Consider the following 20902-nt stretch of genomic DNA (forward strand, 5'->3'; position numbering starts at 1 on the left):
GGAACAGGAACAAAAATTCAGAGTTCAAATGCCACCTGAGACACTTTGTTAGTACAATAGTTGTTGTCCATCATATACCAAACTAGCAGGACAAGCCTTAAAATCTGGGTATACACTGTGCCAGTTTTAAAAAAAACAGAATATTTTATTGATGCTTGTAGTCAGCAAAATTAGCAAGTGTGTTTTGCAGAGAGCTGTTGTCACTGATGACACACTTCCTAATTTGAAGTGTGATTCTATTGAAACAGGGTGCCAGTACCAGCTCCAGTATTAGTGCATGCAGCATAAAACAAAGGTAGCTTGTAATAACCAATTGCTTAAAGCCCTGCACCTCCACTATGTAACTGCATCAGTAATTTCCAGCCACTGTTTGCTCTTCCTGTCATACAAAGCTCAGCAAGTGAGTGCAGCTAGTGGTTCTTAGTTGAGTCATTTGTTTACATTTGGGTTGCACATCATTAGCGCCTAGCATCTCCCAGTTCAGGCCCTGGTTGTACTTCATAGTGATTTTGCCTTAAGTGATAAAACACATTTTTTTTGTTTCCAACTCAAGTGGGAATAGTAATTATTTTAATTTTTTTTTTTTTTGCAAATCATACTTTGTTGCAAGTTGATGAAGTCACTCCCTTTTTAGGCACTAATGCGTCATCACAGGCTGACTTGTGGCTCAGAGACACACCTTGGCTTGTTTCATTGTTGCATGCACTGGGGAACATGAACGCATGGTCTTGCACTCACAATATCAGTGATATGACATTTTTGTACTGTGTAAATATTTATAGTACTATTATCGTGGACAGTATTACACTAAAAATCATCCATTCTGAATGCCAAAAAATAATCAAACTTCAGATAAAATGGAAAAACATGGAGTTTTGTGTTAGTTGGAGTTTAACAGCTTGTTAGTCACAAAATTATGTTAAACGGCAAGTGACTTTGAGCTATTGAGAAGAGGCAAAAATGCACCGCTGTATTTTCCTTTTCACTTCTTTATTCCATGACCAGCATTATTTCAAAACTCATGGGTGTTGGTCTGGGTTGGTGTGTCAGGTTATAGGCATTTGGAGTCATAAACTCTTGAACTGAGTTCAGGGACATCCTATAATAAAAGCCTTAGTCTTAAAGGCTAACTTGAAAAAGAGTTATGAGGCTTTTCCACAGTTTTGTTTTTGTTTTTTTGGTTTTTTTTTTTCTCAAAACTTCTGTGTTGTAGCATATCCTGAATATTCAAACTAAAAAAAATACAATGGAGGACTAAATGCATAATGAAATGCAATGCAGCCCTGATCTGCTTAAATAATTATGTGAAGATTTCTTTGGTGATTTTATGATTTGGGAATTGGGTTACATTTGAGTAACCCTGAAGGAAATAATCTCGCTCTTCAAAAGCTTTCAATTAGCAGGGTTTTCTGTTAATATGATTCTGTAGGACAAAATATTCAGAATTACTTTAATTATAGGCATGTTTCACAAATAGGATTAGCTACCATAGTGTCAAGATGGTGGCGGGGCAGAGTAACAGGTTTGCAATGCTTGCTGAGCCTGAGGAGTCCGATCTTAATAAGACAGAATGTTAGTTGAAAAATTGCTGAGTTAGTGGACGAGGATTGGCATGTGTTCCTGCTCAGAAACGAGGAAGTGAGAGATCTTTGAAGATATTCTGAAAGGTTTTGTGGCAATAATGGCAGGGATTTCAGAGGAGCTGCGTGGAGATGCGCAAAAATTTAAAACGATTATTCAAAACCAGGCAGGCCAACTGGATGCACTTGAGCAGTGTTTAAAGCGAGATAATGTTGTTATTAGAGGATTAATTTAACCACCAAAGGTAAGGGAATGGTGGGCACAATTGGAGTTGAGATTGAGGTCGCTGATTTTAGTTTAAACTACTTGTAGAAAGTATGTGGCTTGCAAAGTGTATTGCCGCTGATGGTGTGTAATAATAAAACGTATTTATTTAGTTTATACTGTCTTTTAAAATTCCCACAGCTATAAACTCCACACTAAACTGGCTCATTATGTATACTGGGGGTTTTCTTTTTGAATAAAGAGTGCAAACAGACTTGTGATGTTTGGTTCTCCAAATTAAAAAAACAGGACTGTGATGTACTACCCCTTAGGCTGTATTGAACATAAACAGACAGATGCCTCACCCTTCCACTTCCCCCTGCATATTGTCCTGATCCACCGGTCTGTATCGGCGCTGAAGACAAGTCTTTGTGGTCTCACAACAGAGCCTCATCCATCTGTCTGAACCTTGAGTGTTTTTGGCTTTGGGTGCAAAACTGAGAGCTGAGCCACAGCTATGTCATGGAAACTTGTGAACTTGGTCTTGAACCCGGCCAAAGACAATAGATCAGATACAGACAAACACGATTCTAGCTCTGTGTTTTGTTCCATCTTCCTTTCGCTTTATTCTGCTCCCAATGTTTTCACTTCTACTCTTTCCTCCTCATCTGATAGTCAGCAGGTGGGCTTTTTGACCTCAAGCACACTATGAAAATAAGGTGCTGTATCCTCCCCACCTGTTATTTTCTTTTTTCCTTTTTAACTCTCCAGCACCTCTTTGATAAATGAGTAGAGATGACTCATATCCCAGGCAGATGTGTTTCTCTATCATTTCAAAGAATCCATTTAGATTTGTGGTACTGAGAATGATCTCTTTCCTGTCGCCTTTGTCAGGTTTCCCACTAGTTGGGTCTAGGCTTGCACACAGACTTGCTTGCACATGCCTGAAGTTACGCATCTTGCATCACCAACTGTCAGTCTGGGTATTAATTCATTCTGTGCAGCCTTTTTGTATGCATGCGAAATTATTGCAGGTGTTGAGATTAATGGATTTTTTGTTTATTTTTTTATTTTTTTATTTAGGTTTTTATGAAAACATCTAACATTTCCACTCTGAGAGCAAATGGTGGAATTTAACTAAATAAGAAATGTGCTTAATATCTAAAGTGATAAACTTGAATACTTTCTAAAAGGCAAACTGACAAAATGGTAAACCTTAATGTCACAAGGAGTTTATTTGACACAAATGGATAGAATAGACAAATATGAACATAAGAAAGTTTATTTTCTTTCTTCCTTTTTTAAAAAAAAAAAAAATCTCTTCAACTACATATGCTTCACAGCCATAGACGATATAAAAGATGGATGTTGCTACTGTGAAGCCTCCAGGAAAGGATTTTCGCCATCACCATCTCAGGGTTTTGGAATGAGATGTGCTGAGAAACGGGGCAGGTCTAATTGTGAAACACACATCCCCATTGGCTAACGACTTGGCACTCACAAGCCAGTGAACATCCTCTAGATAATCATTTATCATAGACCAGGATTTACAAAATTGATCAAAATCAAAAGAAAGGAAAATTGAGAATTTATGGGTCCAAACATGATGATTTGCTGCGATGCTTGATCTACAGCTGGACTTGAAATTAGCCGATTTTATTTGCTTTTTACTATTTTAAACACCCCAAGGCTGCTGTATGTCATGTATTATCAAAGTAGACTTGAATTAGACTGTAATTTTCAAAATTTGCCTTACTAAAAGAATAACTTTTGTCTGAAAAAGTGCCGAATGGTACTGTTTCAAAGAAGGCCCAAACCTATATACAGCTTTCCTCCCCTTCACAATTGTTCTGTTTTGTAATTATTTACACCTGTGAGCAATGCCAGACTCATTTATATGTAATAAGATGCGTCACCATCCTTTTAAGGCATACAGATTTTTCTTTCCCTCACAACTGGCTCTTATGACGGTAACGGTTGCTGCCTCGATGGACAGGCCTGCGTTTGATTCTGTTTTCCACGTGAAACGCTAACTTGAAGGTTTATTTGGATGCCTTTTGTGCTACAGCTGGACTCACATGAAGGTGGGAGAGTTGTAAGGATTTACAAGAGAAGGGGGAGGGTGACATTGCCGCTGGAAACAATGTCATTCCTATTTATAGTCAATAGATGAATGTTTAGCACCACATGGATCCTCTCTGTACTTGTCCTCTGAGAGAACAGCGGCTCGAACCAACAGTGCCGGTGTAACTCAGGCACTTCATATTATAATTTGTGTGTGTGCAGCTAGCCCCTGGCCATGCCTCTCTCTGTGTTTGTGTGAGAGAGAGAGAGGAGGATCAGAAAAGTGGTGTGAGGGGCTCATTCAGGGAGAGCGGAGATGAGGGGACGGAGGGGGGGAGGGGACTGAAGAGATACAGCTGTTTTTCGAGTCTCAGCTGTTGCTCTTCTTCCATTTGATACAGGCTTGCTTTTCCCCTTTCAAACACACACCCTAACTAGAAGCACAGCGCTGCATTGTTCTGTCTTGTGAGTAAAAGATAAAATAATCAATCTTTCATAGCTGCTATCAGATGGGAATACAGAGTACTTTCCATATTAGTATGAGAGACAGCAATGACCAGATTTGGAAAAATCTGCCTCTGCTGCTTGACTCTCCGTCTCTGCAGATAATTCGGATGGGTTCAGTTTGATATTTATTTCTTTTTCTGGTTATTCTCACCCTCTGCCTCATTTTTCTCCCCCTTGGCCAGTGTGTGGGTGTCATATTTTAGTCTCCCCTGTGACCTCTGACCTAGTGACTTAGAGCGAACAGCTGTGTATGTGTTCACAGGCACACTTGTTAGTTTCTCCCTCGGCCTCTCTCTCTCAGCAGCAATCCCTTTTTTGTGCGCTTTTAAGTTGTAATTACTCGTTTTATCAGGCCCTGGAGATAGGGCAGTGCCATGTTAAGGGGAAATCATGCATGCAGCACTCCGTGTGACTACGTGTTAATCTGTATGGGAAGCCCGTTACCTCAGTCTTGCTCAGTTAAGCAAAGTGACTTGAATTGTAGATAAAAACTGAAACTTAAGTTCTGTGTTTAAAGCCAAAGCCCTTTCCTCTTTTGTCATACTGAATACTTGGCTTTGCAGACTTATGCACACACAGGATGTAACTCTGACAATAGCTAGCCTGCAGAGTGTTTGTTTTCGAAAAGCCTGCTGAATCTGACGTTAAGTTTTGGCTCGGAGCAGCTCTTTTGTGTCAATAGTCTGAACAGATAAGGAACAACTAAAAGAGGACTGGGTTGTAGGAGGAAGATGAGCTCATTGTTGCAGGGATGCTGAAATCTTCTGTTTGTTTGGAATGTCTTATTTAGTGGATTATACAGTACACTGAAGGAGAATATCCTTCTTACGCTCTCAGTAAAGCTCACTGATTTGATCTTTGATCTCATCCTGCCTCATAAAGGCACTTTTTTTTTTTTTTGTGGTTAAAGTTTGGCTATGAGGTAGGCCTGCTTGCTTGGGGCCAAAAATACAGCGCTTGTTTGTTGTTGAATGGTTTCTTTTGAAATATGCATTTGTTGAAATTAATAGAAAAATAGTATTAGTGTTTCTTGGTAATTGCTGTAAAGACAAAAGCAAAAGACAACATGAGAGCAATGTTGAAAAAGGTAATGCAGAAAAAGAATAGTTTTATCCTTATTATCCGTCATGGATAATTCTAATTAATTTAAAATTTCAGTCCCTTATAAAGCCATACTTGTGCCAAAAAAAACTGGCACCAAAAGCTGATGGTTGGAGCGTGTGCACAAATTAGATTCAAATTATAACAGTTGTTGATGGAGAAGCATTAAGATCTTGTGCGCCCCCCCCCCCCCCCCCCTTTTTTTTTTTTCTTCTGTTCTTTAAATGCAACTATGATTCTGCATTTATGGTTTGGAGATGTGTCCCCTCCTGACCAGCTTCCTGTGCAGGGATATAGAGTTTGGCATGTCTAAAAGGAGGTTTTGTTGTACCAGCACCGTGGGAGTTTGTGCGTATTCCTGTGCTGACATAATTGTATGGTTTGTCAGGTTGCAGCATGCAATGTCTTTTAGCTGTGAGGGCCCACCCGGTATCCAGTCCTGGGAAAGGCTGTGTTTTTCTTTTTGTGGTACCATCAGTGTAGATGTGGCAGAGTCTCATTTTTGTGCATGGACCATTTCTTTGTTGCTCCACCATTGATATGTGGTCATTTCTTAACTTAAAGAAGGAAAATATGTTCACATATTTAATACTAACATCGTAGACTGGGTTAACAAGTTGTAAAGATGGGAATTTGTGTGTGATTTGATTGAAACTGATCATTAAATCCTCACAATCAGATTCAGCATCTGGGTTGCAAGTTCTTCTTACAGTTTAACAGTAGTTCACTTAATGTTTCGAACACCAGGTGACCTTTAGGAAAAAGTTTGACTGAAATCGTTCAAACTCAGGCAGGAACTATTACCCTGGTTTTTATCTGTTCATCAGAATAAAAGCCAAGCAGTTTTGCTCTCAAGATCGGCCACAGTAAGCTTTGCTTTGTCATCAGTAAAGCGCCCACAAAGCTTAAAGTTTTGTTCCTTTTGCAGGTTTTTGTTCTTTTGTTAAGTAAACTTTTAGGGCCTTTTTTTTTTTTTTTTTTTTTTTTTTTTTTTTTTTTTTAAAAACAAAAAGCAACAACAGAAAGGAGCCATTGACTGAGAGGGAGAGGAAAAAACTCTACACTAAACTCCTGTGACTAAAATTTCAGATGGCATATTTACAGCACTGATTTAAAGCTGTGCATAGGCAAAACAGATGCTAAGAGAAGGAGATGGTTTCTTTTTGTAGTTTCAAATTTAGTGCTCACATCAGGCCGGACTGAAAGCTTGTCTACCTGAAGGTAAATGATTCGTTTCTGATCATGTGATTAGAATTCTTTCTCCAGTCTTTCAGCCTGTTGCTTTACATTTCATGGAACAACTGAGAAACATTAATGGCATGAAATCAGTCTATAATAGTAGAATATATGTTCCTACCTGTATTTGAAATGGTTCTTCTTTTCTCTTAATGCAGCAGGTTCTTCAGGCTCCCTCATGTCCACACACAGAGAATCAGAATCAGAAGACTTTATTTATCCCTAAGGGGCAATTAACAAACAACAGAGAGAATACAGTGATAAAGCAAAGCTACCCAATAACACTGTGAACCAAAGACTTTATGAGAACTTCAAGAGGTTAATAAAGATAAAATAAAAAAAAAAAGAACAGAAAAAGGGGCAAGAGAAAAACCTGTCACACCTTGCATTCTAAAGTAATTGTTTCCAAAGCATTTTTTGTCCACCTTTCAATATGATTGTAATCTACAATTACCTTCTTTGAATGTGAACTTGAGTCAGTTCGGAAGTAGGGTTAGCATTAACAATCTCCGGAAATTTTATTTTTTTGTTTCCAACATGATGCGTCATTGGCCCTAAATGATAGCAAGGGGAAGAGCAACCTTTGTGAAGGGGAAATGAAACGATTAGTGTTGCAAACCACCAATACAAATAAAATACCTGGGAATAAGGAAAAAGTCAGTGGAAACTATTGAAACTGCTACTTTCCTCATTGCTTCTGCTTTATTGGCGACGTCAGCAGCCCTCAGCCTGTTTGCATCATCTGACAGAAGTTGGCTAATACTCGTGCAGTACCACTTTGAACAGGTACTTGGAAACCAAGCATTTCTTTCACATTGAGAAAATGCTCAGGCCATTTTAAAAGAGCATGGGACCTGAAGTGGAGGTAGCAAGACTTTTTCTTTTCCTTTTAACTGTGTGAAACTGTCTGAGAAGATGATAAGGGGGTCCTTTTATGCTACTGGACTATAAACAAAAGAAAATGCAGATCCAGATTCCCACAGATGTGCCTTAATTTAAAGGATTGACAACATGTCTGATGGCATAGAAGCTGCTTTTTGCAGTGGTTAAAATCTTTTTCTTGTGGGCACAACATATGCCTAATAGAGCAGGGCGATATAACATTGTGCATGGAAGTTATATAAAAATGTAACAGTGCAAATGCAAATTCCTTGCTGACAGTTTAACCAAAAGGCATTTCCAGTGGAAACTGGCCAACATATCCTCAGCATAACCATGTAGAATATTCACAAAACTTAAAAAGAGGTTATACACACACAATACGGTAATATTATGTTGAAGCACAGTACGTATCACTCCGCGGGGCTCCTGCCTATGATAGCCGTAATCCTCCGACAATCCATCAAGCGGTGTGGGTTCGTATCATAGCAAAGTCGTACTAAAACAGTTGGCAGATTTTCGAGCGCCGTGTACCACATAAAATCGTTTCAAGGTCAGTAAACACAACCAGAATCCAAGCATAAGGCACACGGGATTATAACTGTCGATTTTCAGAAAAATCAAAGGATTGATTTTAAGTGTATTTTCCAAAAAACACGGTAATAACAACGGCCCGCTAGCATGCTCTACCAAAAATAGTGTTTTGTTGTGTATCTGACGGACTAAAGCTAAACCAGTTCCACACCACTGAAGTTGCAGCATTTTTACAAAACAATTCTGGTTCATCTGTTTCATTCAACGATCCGCTTTCGCCCTTCTCGTTCTCTGTCACCACCGTGCTTTTTCCACCATATGCGTATGAAAACAAAGGCACTGCAAATGCGCGTTTTACCCATATTCTATCGCGATATTTCATTCTCTTACCGTTGCCCAACATTAAATCAGTATTACTGTGAACGGTATGATATAGGGCTGTGCGATATGACAAAAATCTCATATAAGACATTTATCGTCCTGACAACGATATAAATCACAAAAATGTAATATTTTCTGTAAATTCTGTGAATCTCGGGCAACTCGACTTGCGTTTAGTTTTTCCAGCTGGGCGTCCTTTACCTGGATTCCAGTGTTTTAAGTGATGCATGAAACTAGGGCTGCTCGATTATGGCAAAAATGACAATCACGATTATTTTCACTGAAATTGAGATCTCGATTATTTGACGATATTTATTTAACAATAACAATGTATTGAATAATGACTTTAAAGATTGTCAAAAATAATATAAAATAGTGCAAATACTGATAACAGTGCAAATGTTTGCAATATAAAACATAAATGAAAAATGTAAACATCTATGTTTAGTGAACTTTGCAGTGTTGCTCTGTGGTGCAGCTACGACACCGTAGCAAAGTTTACACACTGTGTCTACTTGATCCACGTCTGACTCCGTGAACCCATAATGTTTCCACACCACTGAAGTTTTTTGTTTTTTGTTTTTTTTTTTACCTCTTTTCAACCAACGGCAGTCACTCTCCTCTCCAAATAACTTCTGCTTAGCTTTCCGAGCTTCCCTCGGGTCCTCTTAATTGTTGTGACGCGTGTTCGAAATGCAGAGCGGTGCGCTTGATTTGCCACAACGGAGAGTAAAGCACGAGGGAGGTGCTAATAATCGGCTCAGTCATTTTTAATGATCGTTGAAAGCCCAGATCGTAATCGAGATTAAAATTCGATTAATTGAGCAGCCCTACATGAAACTATACATTTTTAGACACAAGTTGTAACGGCCACCATTTTCTCTCAAAGTTTGAGTCTAAGGTTAATTTTTTAGCACTTGATGGCTTTTTTTTTTTTTGCTTCTCATCCGTAAACTCTCTGCATACTCTTTCATGTGATTCACTTTATTTTGAAAAGTCTCAACAGGATCTTGAGCTTTATTGTGAAAGGTTTACGTGGAAAACAAACAAGCGGACAGCGGAGCCACGCGATGGTTTTACCGTCATTGTTGCTAACGAAAACCGGTAAAAACAGGCACTTGTCTGCCCATAGTGTATAAGAGAAAGGGAGAACTTTAAGAAGTTAATATAGCCACTAAGGTGACCGTCAAAACGATGAAAAATATTGCTGTAAACAGTTTATTTTACGACATCACAAAACAAACGATAGCATAATAGGAAACGATAGACGTTTTTATATCGTCATCTGATATATCGTTATATCAAACAGCCCTAGTATGATATGGCCCAGCCCTAATGCCTAATGATCACTATCCTATGATCTATAGTGCCTCTTTATTTTATCTTAACCTTAGAGCTCCCAAGTTTGAGAATGAAGGATTTGTGCTTCCCTTCCCTTTTTTTTTTTTTTTTTAAATAGGAGAGGTGATTATCCAACTTCTTATCTTCTGAAAATTTGGTCAAAAATTACATGTGCAACATTACAGATGCAGTGGCTTGCTGTGCTGGAGTTTGGGCCCTGCTCATGTGTCTCTTGTTTACATATTTACACAAACCAGTTGCCACACACTGATAGATTATGACTTTATATAAGAGACTGCATTATCTTTTTTCTTCTACACACACGATGAAATATCGCCTTAGCCCCAAAGTGTCTTTTGATGATCTGACACTAAAATGCCTCTGCATTATGCAGTTCAGATGGCAAAGTTGATCAAGCCAACTTATCACCACATGTTGGCTCCAGACAGATGGTTTCTTTCTGCAAAAGCAGTTTATTAGCCACATGATTTTATTCAGCTCTGAGACTGCCACCACCCACACGTCATCTCCGCTCAGCCCACTGATGTGTCATCATGTTCTTAAGCAAGAATCTGTGGTGGAATGCCGCTCATTGTGATGCACCGGGGTCTGTCACTAAGGTGTGATTGATTGATCAATAATAAATGTCTATCCTGTGAGGCTTTCATACTGACAGAAAATTTGTTCATACAGCTATCAGTGTGCTTTTTTTTGTTTTGCTTTTTTTGTCCATGTTGTTACTGATGAGAGTAGTAAGTGGTGATTAGCTGGACATTATGGACAATGCTGGGCATCCTCTGCACACGGCCATAAACAACCGGAGGAGTCTGTTCAGTGACAGGTTGCTTAATATATATACTGCATAATATAACGATTTCACTCAGCAATTGTGTCTTTACTTGGTGTCCAACAAGAGGTTTCACTCTTGTGCCAGCCCTCAGAGACTCATAGAGGAAGACATAGAGATCATATCAGTTTCCTCTAAGCATTACTGCTCTGACTGACTGCTCTGTTGCCCTATATTGTTACCATGTCCTTTCCTTGTTTAATAGTCCATGCAGGGAATGACCACAGACAACAGTACTGCTGCCAGCTTCTCGCTTCCTCTGCTTCCTCTCCCTCCCCGCTTCCTCTCCTACTTTTTTTTTTCCCCTTTCTTTCTTTCCCCACTCAACTGTCACCATGCTCAGGTCGCCCAGGCCTCAGCAGCAGAGTTGAACTTGGTCCGGGCAGCCTGCCTGCTCCCATTTGGGCCACAAATCAGGCTGAAGTCAGCACACACACACAGATACACTCAAACTGTAGGCCCTTTCCCTGCCCACACGTGACAGCCTGCCGCTCTGAGGCCCTGCCACATGCCGCTACTCACAAGCTTGGCACTGTATCCTCTCTTCAGTTCATTTGATGGATAGTCAGATACAGTTATAAAGACCAGTTGGGCCTTGTATTTGCTTTTGGCAGCTGAGGTTTTGTAGTATTTCATGATTTCAGAGGTTGCTTATAGCTGTAAGTAAAAGCTAGGTCACTGTAAAATGTTAACTATAGATGTTATCTATGTCTGTGAGCATTGTACCTACAGAGCCTGCCTGTGTCACTGGGGGATGTGCGATGAGAAAAGACAGAAGACAGCCTGTCTTTAAAGTGTGAGCTCTAATTATCCCCCTGAAAGCTGTAGAGATCAAGCAAGCAGGGGTGAAAGAGCAAGGGAGGAAAGTTTATCTAAAACATTATTTATTTTTATTTTTATTTTTTAGAAAAACATCAACACTGGCTTAGAATTGGGTTTAGATGTGTGACATGTACGCCCCCTCCCTCCCAAAACAAAAAACACGATCAGCTGATCAGAATCACAATCAGCTGACGGCCATAAAAATGTTTAGACAAATGAAAGACTTGTTGAAGGCATTTAATTGTACGTACAGAAGGTAATTACTTTATATTGTGATATATTCATTATAATTCAGAAATAATTTTATATGGACAGTTGTCTTGAATACCTTTTTTTTTTTTTTTTTTTTTTTTTAAATTTTTTTTTTAAATTTTTTTTTTACCTGATATAAAATACACATTTTGTGTTGTTGCTGATGAAGCTATATTGGCCTTTTTTAAAATTCAGACACTGCACACTGATTGGAGGGGGGGATTTGACTCATAAGGTTAAAAGTTAAATGTTTTGAAAAAGTGCAGGTGTATTTACAAGTGTAAAATTGATCATCACTTTTTTTGTGCTTCATGTCCTACTTTTTTTAAGACCCTCTTTGTCCTCGGCTGTCTATCTTTCCACTACATCACAGTAATTTCCCGTCACAAATAGACCCAGATGCTCATAAAATGATGGCCCACTATGATAGATGGTACATTACTGTTAATTCACTGTCTGGAAAATCTGTGGTGTCACTGGGTTCATTGCCTATTGATTTTCTGAAGAAGGAAAAAAACAAAAAAAACCCAACGTGCTTTTGTTAGATGATACGGCACCATTAAACTTATTTTCTTTTTGTTTGCATTATGTTGCTCTAATAAATCAGATGCATGCGAGCGTCTTGTCTGGAAGAGTGGCTGTATTTGGGGTATAGAATTATCTTCTCACTTCCTCTTGTGCGAACTTAATAAAAACTGTATCGACCGAGCAACGGGAATACCGCATGCTGTAATAGCAAACTGGGGAATTACTCAAAAGTATAGCCTGTGTGTGTCTCTGTGTGTGTCATAAAATGCAGAAAGTCCCTGCACCCCTGACTGGTGTTTAAAATTTGAGTGGATGGAGAACATTGCTTTTATGTTCACATCAAAGTGTAATTGTAGTGTTATGACAGTTTTTGGTTTCGGTCCTCCTGTTCCTATAAATGTTTTCCCTTATCCACTTCTGCTGGTCTAAACTGCCATGGAGTTACCACTGTCCCGTTATTGACCTTCATGAAGGGCTGAACATCACTGGCATGTTAAGTGATCATGTGAAGGGGCTGTTAGTCGTGTTCCCTCGACAACACACACAGACATTATTGTCCCTCTGCACTCATTGTCACCAACTTCTGCTTATACAGCCAACCTGCTGAGTGAAAGCGGTGTATATCGATCCATGGCGACACGCTGCTGTAGTGCGTGTGCGAGAGTGTGTGTGTGTGAGTGAGAGAGAGAGATAGAGATCGTCCGGGCTTCTCTTAGCTCCAGATCAATACTGTCCTGCTGTCCCCTAGGAGGCTTGATGAGAGCCCAGAGAAAGCGAGAACAACCTTGACTCAGTCTTCCATGGCATCGCATTAAATGAAATGCTACCAACAAGCTCTCTGGTGATTAGCAAGCTTCACATAATGCATGAGCAAAATTAAAAGTAACACTTTCTCTGTTTCTGTAAAGCAGTAGTGAACAGGAAATACAGTCATGTAAGAAGTCTGGAGGCAAGACGGAAGACATGGTTTGCACTTGATGTGTGTGCTTGGCTGCAGATGGTCTGCAATAGGAGTTTATGAGGATATGGGTTTTTGAGGAGTGAGGCTGACAAGATATTATAATATTTTAAAACTATACTGCAGCAAGAACTCAGCCATATAGAGCCATTTCATGTAATAATTTATATAACTTCCATTGCTAAGTGCTGCTGTAATTTTGAGTAATTGTTATGTTACTCTGTTATTTGTCAAAGCACATTTGCTTTTGTATAATTTGCCCTGTTGTTAATACCATATTATACCAAATTTCCCCTTGTGGGACAATTAAAGGATTATTCTATTCTATGCTGCTTTTTATAGCTTCTTTTTAATGTTTAGATTATTTGAGTGATTTAAAAAATACAGGTAGTAGGTCCTGCGTTTTTATATCTTAAAATTTGAATGTGCAGTGAAGTGTTTCATCTACAGATTTACCCACTCGGAACGTTTTCTTTTCATATGGTAAAGAGGCCTATGATATATTTGAATGGTGGAGGGATAATTTGCTTTAGAGTTTAAACTTGGACGGTGTGAATGGTATGTATGCGTACTGTGTACTAAAGAGAAGGGGACAGCAGCACAGCTTAATGGGCTGTCACATCCCTCAGTGCACACCTCAACACACTGACCCACTTTGGCTCTCTGACTTTGGCGCATCTGCGGCATGCTTTTCAAACGCATCAAGCCCCACTTCTGCCAAGCAGAGCAGAAAGCACATGTCTGTACTGAGCATGTAGACCGTGACGAAGAAGAGGTACTGCAGTTTTTATCATAAAGCACAGCGGAGGAGAAAAAGACTTGTTTTCAAATGACTGTGCGCTTCAGAGGAAATGCTTCCATTATTGTTTGCTTGCTAACAAGACCTCCCTTAGAGAGAGAGAGAGAGAGACACACACACACACACACTTAATGTTTAATAGTGAGAACAGATTGAGAACCGATGCTCGGCCTGCAGGACTGTTGGGTGTCAAAGAAAAGGCCTTTAGTTCTTTAGACGGAGACTGGCAGGGTTGGCTCAGTGTTTCTGTTAACACTAAATGCTACACAAGTCTCGTGTGATCCTTTATTCAGTCTCACAGCTTGTGACCTTTCCTCGATCACACAGATCCGTGTTGGTCCTGCACATACCCATTGTGCTCATTTCCAACTCCCTCTTTTTATTCTTGGACTTCACTGGAGTAGCTTTACATGATTGTTCTAAAGAACCTTTTTTTGTTTTGTTTTTTTAAATTTAAATCTTACCTTGAGTGCCCCCCCCCCCCCCCCCCCTCCCAGTTTATCCATCGTCTGAAACAAGCCTTTTTAGCCCTGTTCCTATGATAGTTTGCACCTTCCTTTCTTCTTCTTATTGTAAGCATACATACAACAAAAGTAAATAGGACACACATGTGAGTCAACTCTCTGCATGGAGTATTTTAATGCCAGGTGTTTACTGTTTCCATGATGCTGGGCCATCTGGGATGCACTGCTACAGATTTGTCATGTAAGATGTTTTGTGTAAGACACCCGTCTAGAGCAGTTCCATGGGTGTATGGGTACTGTAACAGAGTTACAGCCACCCCATGTATATATCATATTTTCACCAGATTAAGACGTGGAACTTTCCGTGCTTCTAACGAATGAATGACTAAAATAATCTGATTATCAATAGTTGATAAATTTTCGCCTCTCACTCCACTCCCACAAACTATCACGTGCAGCGCAAACCCTCAGATTTATTTATCTTAGTGTATGTTTGCATTTCTTACTAATCAGTGCTTCCAGCTTGAATATATAATGCTGCCATAAAATAAGGTTGAGGTGAGGATTAAAAGGACAGGAGATGAGCAGTTTAAGCAGGACCTAGGACATGTCCAATGGAGGTCATGGAAGACCTGTTTTCATGGCTGCTGGAGGTAGGAATGTAAAAGGTCAGTGCACGATGTGGAATGCGTCGTCACATGCACAGATACGCTGGCACGTGCATGACGACAACACACACAAAAACACTCGCTAATACGCATTATGCCCTTCAGTACTGAGGCAGCCTGGGCCTTTTGTGTGTGAACTGCAGTATGTGAATGTCAGAAGGTAGTCTGGAATTCAGTGAATACAAGGAGGGAGAGGCAGCCAATTCACAGAGCGAAGTCTGATTGAACGCCACTTGCTATGCAGTCTTATGAGTCACATTTAGCTTAACGACACGTCCTCTTCTGCAAGCTCCAACACGAGTAGTTCTACTTTCTGTCACTCTTCCTCTTCTTATTCCAGTCGTGCCCTCTGCAAGGTTTATACTTGTGATGTTGAGACGTCAGCCCGTCTTGTTCCCCACACACACCTGTGCCTTATTAGTGCGCACATGTTTTTCTGCCAGCTGACATTATAAACATTCCCTGGGCTTGAACCTCAGAAAGCCCAGCATTATGACACGCCTATGTGGAGTTATGTCATCAAACACAGCACATTTCAGCTCAGCTGACTGTCAGGTGTGTCAGACACAAGGACATTTAAATCAGGAGCACCAGCTAGTTGGGATTGGATAGGGTAAGGCAATGAGTCAGATGTGATTGTTAATAGCGGGAGGTGTGGATATCGGAAGAAGCTGTAAAACTAGATGTAAACTAGCTAGGATGGTTATGGTTAAGGAGTTCTAACAGGACAAAATGAGTGACAGCAGATGAGCAGAAACCTGCTGTTATCAGAGGCTGTTTACACTGCTCTGGGTTGATAACACTTTGACTATAACACGCCGAGGACAGATGTGAGAGCTTGTTAAAGCTGTGTACACAGATGCTATTTCTGTCCTCCTAGCACAGAGATGTTTGTATGTATTTATTTATTTTTTATATTTAACGAGCTGTGTGACGCAGGGGGGAAAAAACGAAACCCAAGTGAGGCAAACGTTCATTGTCTTATTTATTTGATTTTATGTATTTATTTGGGGTCATGTCTTTATAGGCTTATCTTAGCCAAAGTTTGAAGTTTATTTTGGATTATGGAAATCTTAATGTAGTGTTTGGGAAAGGTAACAAACAGAAATACTGACTATCGTTATAACCTGGAGGGAATAGGAGATATACCATGCTCCAGTCTAGCACAAGCTTTTATTGCTTATCGTAGTGAGACACCTACTGGCTGATGTGAGTTATGGAAAGAGTCTGGAGGCACAGAGGGAGACAGGATTTCCACTGTGTGGGTTTTTACTCGTGTTCAGAACAATCATGGTGCTTTTTGTTCTTTTCCCCCTTATTTCTTTTGTTCCTGTCTTTCACACACAGACAGCAGAGACCAGCCTTGGAGAACGATAAAACTCGATAGACAGACGAAAACAGAACAACAGCCCAACTTCACTTAAAGCATTATGTACATCTGACACCCATCTGGTAAGTGTGGCTTTTTTTTTTCTTCTTTAAAGAATGTCTAGCTTTTTACGTTGCCTGAGGATCAATTTAATTTTTTATTTTATTAAGTCTATGAAAAAATAGATTGATGCTTAACCTCACAAGTGATATTTTTAATAAATGTCTAATTTGAACCTAGATAAAAGGGCAACACACACATCGGTATTGGGCCAGGAAATAAGATAATTACAGATGTAGTATTTTTATATACAGCAGACTCAGACTTGTAAACACAGGCCAGCTATTGCTTCCTGTAGGATTATGCACTTTGTCAAACAATGTGAGGATAGTTTACATGATATGCCGGCGTTTGCTGGTATATCTGTCTTGTCTTGTCTCGGCAGAACTGTATAAGGAAGTTAATGGAACAGGCCACTTGATGAAAAGACAAACAAGTAGGCAGTCAGGCGCTCACACACCTGCAGGCCTCTGCTGGCCTTCGGTATTCTGAGCAGCTCCTTATTTTTTTATTATTGCTTCTCAGTGTGCTTTTGGCTAATAATGGTCTCCAAGGTGTTTTCAGTGCTGAGCAGACAAGAATATTAAATTGTGGTAGAATATTAATAATATATCACTCAGTGATGTACGAGGATTAGATTGTCTCCAGTTTAATATTTACAATTCATATTATTATTATTATTAAACGCTTCAATAACCCCTTTGTGTGTGCGTGCGTACACACACACACACACACACACACACACACACACACACACACACTTACATAGTTATATGTAGGTTGAAAATAAAAGCGTAGAATGGTTTTAAGACTTTAGAACAATGTGTAGATAAAACAACAGCAAAGACAAATGTTTGGTAGCAAATCTGGCCTGGATGGAAGCCAGTGAATTGGTCGGGTAAGCTGTTTACACTCACGGACCACAAGCCCCTTTCACAGAAGATCTTTTCCTAATGCTCACCTTAAGCTCCTTCTGTCCCGTCTTTCCTCAAGCATAGTAAAGGCAGACTATAAATGTGCACATCCATATGGTGTGCACAGGCATTCTGGACCAATAGCTGAACCTCACAACCGTTTAACCAGCATTTCTTTACATCATAACTAATTTCGAGAGGGTACATTTTTCCTTGTAGTTGCGACAGTATGTCTAAATCAACCCATTTCAACCAGTAGATGGCGCTCTGTTTGCAAGATGAGCAGTTTGAATGCTGCTATTAATGATCAGGATATCGTGCGCAATTTGCTCACTGTCATATATTTTGTATATGTTTTCTGTCAGAGGGCCGGGCGGGCTTTGCTGTAGCTGAGGATGATGAATGGTCTCCTGCATTAGAGCTAGATGGTGTGGGAATGATGGACCTCCCTAATGGCCAATCCAGTATCTCCACCAGTGCTGCCACAGTCTCTGAGGTAAGGCCTCATCCACGTCAGTGTTTTAAAATGCAGCCTGTGTATAGCTTAACTATGAAAGGTTTTCGTGTATAATTATTATATATTAGTATTAGTCAGCTGACATATTAAATAATAACATTTTAATATATTATGTTTAGTTTTTCTTGGTGTTCATTTTACAAATCTCAAAACCTTACCAACATCACCACTCTTTTTCATTTGGTAATCCAATTCTCAGACGCCCAGCCATCAGTTTGTGTGTGTGTTTCTGTGTGTGTGACTTCCAGAAGAGCAGCAGCTCGGAATCTCTCAGTGATAAGGCATCTTCAGAGCTGAAGAAGAGTTTTGACGCAGTTGTGTTCGATGTGCTGAAGGTCACTCCTGAGGAATATGCAGTAAGTGAATTTTCTGCGTTTCTGTTACAGTCTCTTCTTTTCTGATTAACCTGCATAAATGAGGGGTTATAAATGTGCATATAAGCAAAAATCCGATGTGCTGACTTAAGACGGGAGGAGATGGGGTGATGGAGGGGGAAATGGGGTCAGAGTTTGCATCAGTAATAATTGATGATGTCTGGCAGTGGCAAGCAGCTGCTGACAGTTCCCACAGCTGCCTCTGCCCCATTTTCAGTGACTTCAGTGTCATCTTTGGAAAAATAATAATACTAGTAAAAAAAGAAACTCAGAACAATGTCACATTTTTGTCGAACTAGCTTTACCTTACAGGATATTCACATGAAAAGAACATAATCTTTTGAACGTCTGCAAGCTTTTTTAAATACGTGTGCTTGTCTTGTTGTGTCCCATTCCACCACAAGAGGTCACTCTTGGTCTTATTTAATCAATCCCTGATATATTAATGTCTTTCAAGGTGGTGTCAGGTAAGTAAAGGAGTCTTAGGAGTAATGGGTTGTGCATTATCACAAGCCCAATTTAAAAAAACAAAACAAGGAAAATCAGCATTTCAGTTGTTGAATTGTTATTACATAAACCTTCTTTATGACAACATGGAACTTAGAGGAATTGTGACAAACGTTAGTTTGTGTAAATATTTCAATTTGACCAAAGTATATCTAACAGGTGCCTTTTTGCTCTCCTTCAGGGCCAGATTACACTCATGGATGCTCCTGTGTTCAAAGCCATCCAGCCAGAGGTGAGCAGTTAATGTGGAGAGGAAAAACGATGTTAACGGAATGACAATTATTTAAACTGAGTGGGAGGACTCAAGGGAGCTTTTTGCTTTACTGATGAGCAACTTTCAGTCCTTTGGGGCATTTGAAATCTTTAAAAACGTTTTCACATATATATTGTTGAAAATGTAAGACTGCACTCTCTGTCAGCAATTTAATTTAAGCAAATTTGTGGCATTGTGCATGTTAGCTAACTTGGGTTAAGCGTCAGGTTTACTTGGCTTTTATAACTTCAGAAGACACTTGAGTATCTTGTTCAACAAATGAACTTGTGCCCTTTGTTGATTATAATAAATAACTTCATCTTAGACTTAAGCATTGCCATATTTAGTTTCTGACATTCACTTAGTTTAGAATAGCAATTTGAAAAAAGGTGCATCAAAACTAGCAGTGGCCATTTAAGTGAAACGTGAAGACAGTAGACAGGTTTCTAAGAGGGGTGTAGCAGCTGGATCAGTTGTATTCAAAGCCAACCAAAACGAGTACACAAATACAACACGAATGTGCTAATTTTATTCACTGAAAGATAGAAATATTACTTCATCACAGATAGAGCTCAGTGAGTTAAAACCCTGTAGTAGTAACCAGTATTTCTAGTGGATGACTGGAAAAAAGTAGTCTACTAACAAATCCAAGAGATTTGTGCCATGAACTGAAGGGTGTGTGTAAAGAGATGACTGAGATAAAGAAAAAGACCTGTGATAAAAAGGCTAGTCATAATATTCTAATTTGTCAATATTTTTTGCCTAATTTGGAGTCAGACACTTGGCCAGTGTGCAGTCAGTGTATTCCAAGGAGCAGCGGTATTCCTGTCATCAGTCATGCTCCTGCCTCTGGTTTGCATTTTCATGTTGTTTGGGGTCACTGGCCCGTTGCAATATCAGTCCCTCTCTACAAAAATAGATCCAGGGAGTGCTGATTGTCATGGGCTTTCCTCCACAGATGCCTGACCACAAACTTGTTGAAATTTTATGGAGCACTTAAACTCAGACTGCCAAGTGCTTTGGGTCATGGTCAGATCATGCTGGGATAACATGGGTTATTAGGTTTTGTGCAAACTTGAATCCATCTAAGTTCAAGTGCAAACTGTCATCAAGGAGAAGGGGACAGAGCAAATCTGAACTCGGTGTGCATTTTTAGAAACATTTTAAAGCTTGTTATTTGTCATGATAAACCGATTAATAAATTAAAAATGAACGTAGGAAATTACGGTGGTGGCCAAGGTAACTTCTTTGTACATACGAAGTTTCTCCATTGGTGCCCCCAGACTTTTAAACCACATTATACATTAGGAATTCCCCCTTGCCATGTTTTTCCTTTTCCCTTTCATACATAGGGTACATGTGGTTTATGTCTAACTGTCATGTTTTGCAATAGTAAGCCACTGTGATCACAGCTCCCACGCTTTGTCATATGTCAGTTATGCGAAAAAAGGCCATCTGTATCTCGCGTATTCTTGCACACCTTTTCTGTTGTGAACGTTAGACCTCATGATTTGCCCCTGTTGGCTGTCAGGCCCTTTCCTGACAGACATGGATAACCTATGTTTAAGGTTGACCGCAGTGATCTTATAAAAACTGCATACAGACCACAAGCACATTGTAGCGTGGCTTAGTCTGACTCCTGCTGTGGCATATGTGCAACATTTGCATTTCTAACAGCTCATAACCTTTCTGGCCTGATATCAAGCCACGTTTTAATGAATTAGGCTTCATATAGTACAACA

The 20902-nt window shown here is 39.7% G+C and overlaps 1 protein-coding gene across 2 annotated transcripts in view; it reads left to right on the forward strand.

Moving 5' to 3' along the window:
* Positions 1 to 20902, forward strand: part of ralgps2 (Ral GEF with PH domain and SH3 binding motif 2) — a 73480-nt gene that overhangs the window by 6893 nt on the left and 45685 nt on the right. For both annotated transcript variants that reach the window (XM_085447958.1, XM_085447959.1), the window contains exons 2-5: positions 16514 to 16618; positions 17875 to 18005; positions 18275 to 18382; positions 19089 to 19139. In XM_085447958.1, coding sequence (XP_085304084.1) covers positions 17946 to 18005; positions 18275 to 18382; positions 19089 to 19139 — 219 coding nt within the window. In that variant the 5' untranslated portion in view covers positions 16514 to 16618; positions 17875 to 17945. The remainder of the gene's footprint in view (positions 1 to 16513; positions 16619 to 17874; positions 18006 to 18274; positions 18383 to 19088; positions 19140 to 20902) is intronic.

The sequence above is a fragment of the Copadichromis virginalis genome, linkage group LG23, assembly GCF_057382275.1.
Source record: "Copadichromis virginalis isolate Kocher_CV1m ecotype Utaka linkage group LG23, C_Virginalis_male_GT1.1, whole genome shotgun sequence".
In the NCBI taxonomy this organism is placed as follows: Eukaryota; Metazoa; Chordata; class Actinopteri; order Cichliformes; family Cichlidae; genus Copadichromis; species Copadichromis virginalis.